Genomic DNA, 5,967 nt, shown 5'->3' on the forward strand with positions numbered 1-5,967 from the left:
TTGCAATGGGAGAAGTGCTTAGCTTTGGGTTCAATCTTGCGGTGTCCTTTCCCAGTGACAGCAGGGCAGCAAGGCACGTATTGTATTGTTTCCATTGAGGATAAAAATATGGGTTTATATCATATTTCTTGAGTTTATCCCTCTACATCTTGTCATCTTGCCTAATGCATTACTCTGTTCTTATGAACTTAATACTCTAGATGCATGCTGGATAGCGGTCGATGTGTGGAGTAATAGTAGTAGATGCAGAATCGTTTCGGTCTACTTGTCGCGGACGTGATGCCTATATACATGATCATGCCTAGATATTCTCATAACTATGCTCTTTTCTATCAATTGCTCGACAGTAATTTGTTCACCCACCATAGATTATGCTATCTTGAGAGAAGCCACTAGTGAAACCTATGGCCCCCGGGTCTATTTTCCATCATATTAATCTCCCTTCAACTAGTTATTTCTGTCGCCGTTTATTTTGCAATCTTTACTTTCCAATCTATATCATATAAATACCAAAAATATTTATCTTATTATCTCTATCAGATCTCACTTTTGCAAGTGGCCGTGAAGGGATTGACAACCCCTTTATCGCGTTGGTTGCAAGGTTCTTATTTGTTTGTGCAGGTATGAGGGACTTGCGTGTAGTCTCCTACTGGATTGATATCTTGGTTCTCAAAAACTGAGGTAAATACTTACGCAACTTTGCTGCATCACCCTTTCCTCTTCAAGGGAAAACCAACGCATGCTCAAGAGGTAGCAACAGTCACCAAGAAGTGTGCCAAATCTAGGTTGCACATCCATTGGAGAAGAAAAGAGAAAACCGAGAGAGAGAGAGAGAGAGATAGAGAGAGAGAGAGAGAGAGAGAGAGAGAGAGAGAGAGAAGGAGAGGAAGATTGAAGGAAGAATCTTGCCATCAAGCAAAGGGATAAGATTCACAAGGTTGTGAAGATCAAATCCACCACCTTGTATCTTTCAAGCTATGATTCCACCATCTTTGGTGCGATTGTCCAATCCCTAGCTCTTCCGGCCCTAAATCTTTGTGTTGTTATCTAAGATGCATCAATCTTGATGTATGAGAGCCTCTAGTGCTATCCAGAGAAGACCTTGTTGTATCAGACACTTGATAGTAGTTGAAGAAGATTTTCATAGGTTCTGCTCACAGTGGCTATGGAATAAGATGGACAAATGGCATGATAATCCTTGGTTCTCCAATTACTCTCTATGGAAGACCATGATGGAAGACATCCATTATTGCAAGGATTTGTGTGAGCCAATTGTAAAATACATGATACCCATCGGTGTCATGGAAGAAGAATGGGGAGTGCTACACAGAAAGGCCATAGGTATGATTTATTTGTATAACAACCAGAATATATTACACCATGTTGCAAATGACACAAATGCATATGATATGTGACAGGAGTTGGACTCTATGTATGAGAGGAATATATCAATGAGCAAGGTGTTGGTAATCAAAATACTTGCAAAGCTTGAGTGCCGAATGAAAGTAGTGTCATTGAGCAATTAAAGGTCTTCCAATGCCATATAAGATCATGAAGATCAACCTTGAGGATGAGGTGAAAGAATTGATGAGGTTGAATTTCATGCCTGATAGTTGGAACAAGCTTGTTCTGTCACTTAGCAATTCAACTTTTGATGGTAAGCTAACTTTGGAGATGATGAAGAACATTATGCTGAATGAAGTCAGGAAGAAGGAAAAGAGTGAGAATGACGCGTCTTCTAATGATGCTTGTGTGGATGAAATCCATGGGAAGAATAAGAATGACAGACGTAGTCACATACGATTTCAGCAAGGCAGTCATAAATCCATGGGGAATCAAAGTCAAAACAGGTAAAAAAGTTTACTTGCTTTTATTATGGTTATCCGGGACACAAGAAGAACGAATGTAGGAATACAAATGAGATTCTGCAGAGGGTAAACATGCAAATAAAACCAATCAAAAGGTTGAGAATAGTTGAACCATGATTACAACAGATGAGGACTACTTAGTCATTGAACATGAAGAGTGATAGTGTTGTTCGTGATGATGCCATGAGTTGGGTTGCGGATTCAAGTGAGTCCTTCCACATTACATCATACAAAGATTACTTCACATCCTACACAAGCGATGGACAAGTGAGGATGGGCAACAATGATTCATCAAAAAAATTGGTAAGGGCTCTATTGCATTGAGACAAGCACAAGTAACATATTGGTGCTCAATGATGTGAGGCATGTTCTGAACATAAGGATGAATCTGTTGTCAATTGGCAATCTTCATGATATCAGGCACCCTATTATTTTTTGAAGGAAAATGAAATATCACCAAAGTATCTTTGACTGTGGCTTGAGAAAGTAGGCAAGGCATTCTTTATGTGACTAAAACCAAGTTGTACAACGAAGTGTTGAACACTATTGAGAAAGTCCCTTTAGTTGACTTGTGGTACAGAAGGCTTGGACATATGAGTGAGAAGGGCATGCACGCTTTTGCTTGCATGGATTACCTCCTTGAGTTGAAAGATATATTCTTGAAACTCTATGCATATTGTTATGCATGGAAAACAACATAGGGTTGCTTTTCGTACACTCCCACCACATCGTGTAAAAAATGTTCTTGATATTATGCACAATGATATTTGCGCCATTACTGAAAATCCCCTCAATGGAGTTTGTAACTTCCATTGATAGCTATTCCAGAAAAGCTTTTTCATATGTGTTGAAAAACAAGTATCATGTGCTTCAATCCTTCAAGGAGTTCCATGCCAAAGTGGAAAGACAAAGTAGCCAGAAATAAAGTGCGTGAGATTATACAATGGTGTTGAATACCGAGGTTATTTTCAAAGCTACTGCATAAAGTATGGCATCGGGCATGAGAAGAATCCATCAAAGACACCTCTATGCAATGGCCTTGCAGAGAGAATGACCTACACACTCACGAACAGGGCACATCGATGCTCTCTCATGATAATTTACCATGAATACAACACCATTGAATACAACCTCATGACGAGTGACTTTGTGCTATTCACAACGAGTGACTATGTATTGTTCATCTCTCGGTGGCAGATCAAATTTGGGTTTGAATTTTTGTGATGCAATAGATACATATTGTGTCAATGTTGCTACCAAAATTCAGTTTTTTCCCTTAACACTTTATTGGTAGCGCGGTAGCATTTGAACAGTCTGGAGTTTTCAACCTAATTCCAGTTTTTTTAACCCTCAAAAAGTTTGGGTTTTGCGGGCTAAGCTTTTAGCAGTTACAGGTGTGGTACTTAGCATTTTTGCCTTCTCATGAGCTTCATCTCTTTTTTCTCCCTGAGAATCTTCGCCAGTAGCTTCATCGAAGACTACTAATAGTATGACTTTCCTAGTTTCTTTCAAAGTGATATGCATCCATAACAATATAGAAATACAAATCTTCCGTTTATAAATGGCGCTTGTTTTCTCTCCTTTTTGTTTTTATCGTGGGGATTCGTCAGCAATAATTCTTTCTTCTTCCTTGGAATTAGTTACTTAAATCATGAATGATACAGTCTCATCATTAAGACAAGAACACGTTCAAATGGAAAGCCAAGATACATTTCCACAAATCATCGTCGATGCATGAGCAGTTGATTGCTCTACGGCGTCAGAATGGTAGTATAAAGTATGTAATGGTTTTGTATGGTGGACTTGTTAGAATGATGCGGTTATCATGCTAATGTATAAACGTATGCTTACAGTAGATAGACAATTTCTCGACCTATAACTATTTTGCAATGATCACTAAGAACCATTTGATCTAAACAAGAGGTTCTCGATTGGATGGTATCGATGAAAATGATTATTTTCAAGCCAACTGGGTTGTAGTCACTGCCAACATGTGTGCACACAAACCTACTTCAGGTGGAGACCGAGGTGATCTTGGCTCACATCATGGTGACAATCGACCGAGCTATATTATTTCGAACAATATTTTTCTGAACATATTTAGATGGCTGTGGCATGGTAGAGGTGCACTGGCAGACGTGGCTTAGCATACATCACCAATGGCTTGGCCAGGAACACGTCATGTTCTGACTCGCTGAGATCTATAGCCGCCAATCCTACTGGCTTGCTCCAAGTGAACCCTTGCAGAAGCCTGCCGAAGAGCATCATGCACATTGCCGTCCCAAGCGATGTCGCCACGCACCCACGACGGCCGGTGCTGAAGGAGATGAACCTCAACTCGTTCTCTGTGAGTGCCACATCATGCGTGGTCGTATTAATGTGGCGCTCTGGCATGAAGCGGAGCGGCTCATCCCAGATGATCGGGTTCCTGCCGAGTCCAGTGCGGCTGAGGATGACATGGCTTCCCTTGGGTATGTGATAACCGGCGACGTTGGTGTCGGCGAGTGCAACATGCGGCACGTTGAAAGGTGCAACAGGGTGCAACCGAAATGCTTCTCGGATGCACGCCTTGGCGTAGCTGAGCTGGGGGATATCTGACTCCTGCATCAGCCGCTCCCGGCCCACCACGCGGTCCATCTCTTCCATCGCCTTCGCCATCACCTCCGGCGCGTTCACCATCTCTGCCAGGGCCCACTCCACCGCGTTCGATGGGTTGTCAACGGCTGCAAAGGTTATGTCCTGCATGCACCACCATGTCATGCCACGTATGCAACACATTAGTTGGCTAGTCCACTTTCTTTGCACCTTGTAAATGTTTGACATGCGTTGACCATGCATGCATATGTGACTTCATAATATTGTGAAGTGGTTACCAACCTGAGACTGTGCTTTGATCTCCTCGATGGTGAGCAGCGGCTTCCCCTCGGCGTCTTTGAGCGTGATGAGCACGTCGAGGAAGTCATCAAGCTCCTTCCTCTCGCCGGACTTCCACTGCCCCCACCGCTCGTCGATGACGGCGTCGTGCAGCCGGTTCATGGTTGCGTTGGCCTCCTTGACCATCTTCTCATGGCCGTCGAGGTCGAAGCCCCGCAGCCAGGGAAGGTAGTCGGAGACGCAGAACGCGTAGAGCAGCCCGAGAGATGTGAACAAGGCGTCCATGTGCTCCACCTCCATGGGTCCCGGCCCGCCATCGCGGCGTCCGGGCTCACTGAAGTATCGCCTGCCGAATAGGAGCCGGCGGATGACGTTGCCGCAATAGTGCCTCGCGACGTGCCTCACGTCCACGGCGCCACTGCCCAACGATGACCCCTTCGTGGTGGTGGCGAGGCTGTAGACGTAGTGGGTGAGGTTGTCAGCCTCGTCGGCGCGGCGGTCGTGGAGCCACCGGTGGCGGGACGGGCAGACGATCTCGGAGGTGAGCACCCGGCGCATCTTCCTCCACTGGTCCCCAAACGGCGACAGCACGGCGTTCTTGTACCCGCGGCTGAAGGCGGCGGAGGCGAAGGTGAGCGGGCGGGAGGCGAAGGTGGCGTCCTGCTTCCTGAGCACCTCGCGGGCGATGGTTGGGCAGGTGACGGCGACGACGTGGACGCCGCCAAGGCGGACGCAGACGATGTCGGTGCCCATCTCCTCCATCGTGCGGTGGATCCACCGGAACGCGGGCTTGTTGAGCATCATCTCCGGGAGGCTGCCCACCACCGGCCACGGCGCTGGGCCTGGCGGGAGCGGGAGCGTGTGCGGCTTGCTGTCCTTGCGCCTGAGCCGGAGGACGAGGTAGATGAAGGTGAGTAACAGCACCAGCATTGTGAAGGCTCCCAGCTGCTCCATTGCCAGGCTAGCTAGCTTTGTAAGTTGGAGCAAAGCAACTAGCATGCACGCAGGGATTTATTGGACGCAGAGATCAGACCAGTGGTGGCCACAAGATCAGACACAGCTACGACGCGCATGCACATCGTAAACGCGCTATCCAAGGAGGGATGGGAGAGCTGTAGAAGAAGGTTCTCAAAGAGAGACAGCAATATATGCTAGCTAGGTTTCTCACTATGATTGAAAGTTTACACCGTACCCCATGAGACATTAGGGAATACATTAAGTGCAG

General features: G+C 45.8%; 1 protein-coding gene across 1 annotated transcript; it reads right to left on the minus strand.

Annotated features, from left to right (window-relative positions):
- Positions 1–3,968: 3,968 nt before the first annotated feature.
- On the minus strand, positions 3,969–5,672 carry LOC123126171 (tyrosine N-monooxygenase-like). The gene is made up of 2 exons (XM_044546552.1): positions 4,746–5,672; positions 3,969–4,607 (listed from the first exon to the last, which is right to left on the minus strand). Exons 1-2 carry the CDS (start codon positions 5,670–5,672, stop codon positions 3,969–3,971), a joined length of 1,566 nt encoding a protein of 521 aa, XP_044402487.1.
- Between the last annotated feature and the right edge of the window lie 295 nt (positions 5,673–5,967).

Source organism: Triticum aestivum, chromosome 5D (genome assembly GCF_018294505.1).
Source record: "Triticum aestivum cultivar Chinese Spring chromosome 5D, IWGSC CS RefSeq v2.1, whole genome shotgun sequence".
In the NCBI taxonomy this organism is placed as follows: Eukaryota; Viridiplantae; Streptophyta; class Magnoliopsida; order Poales; family Poaceae; genus Triticum; species Triticum aestivum.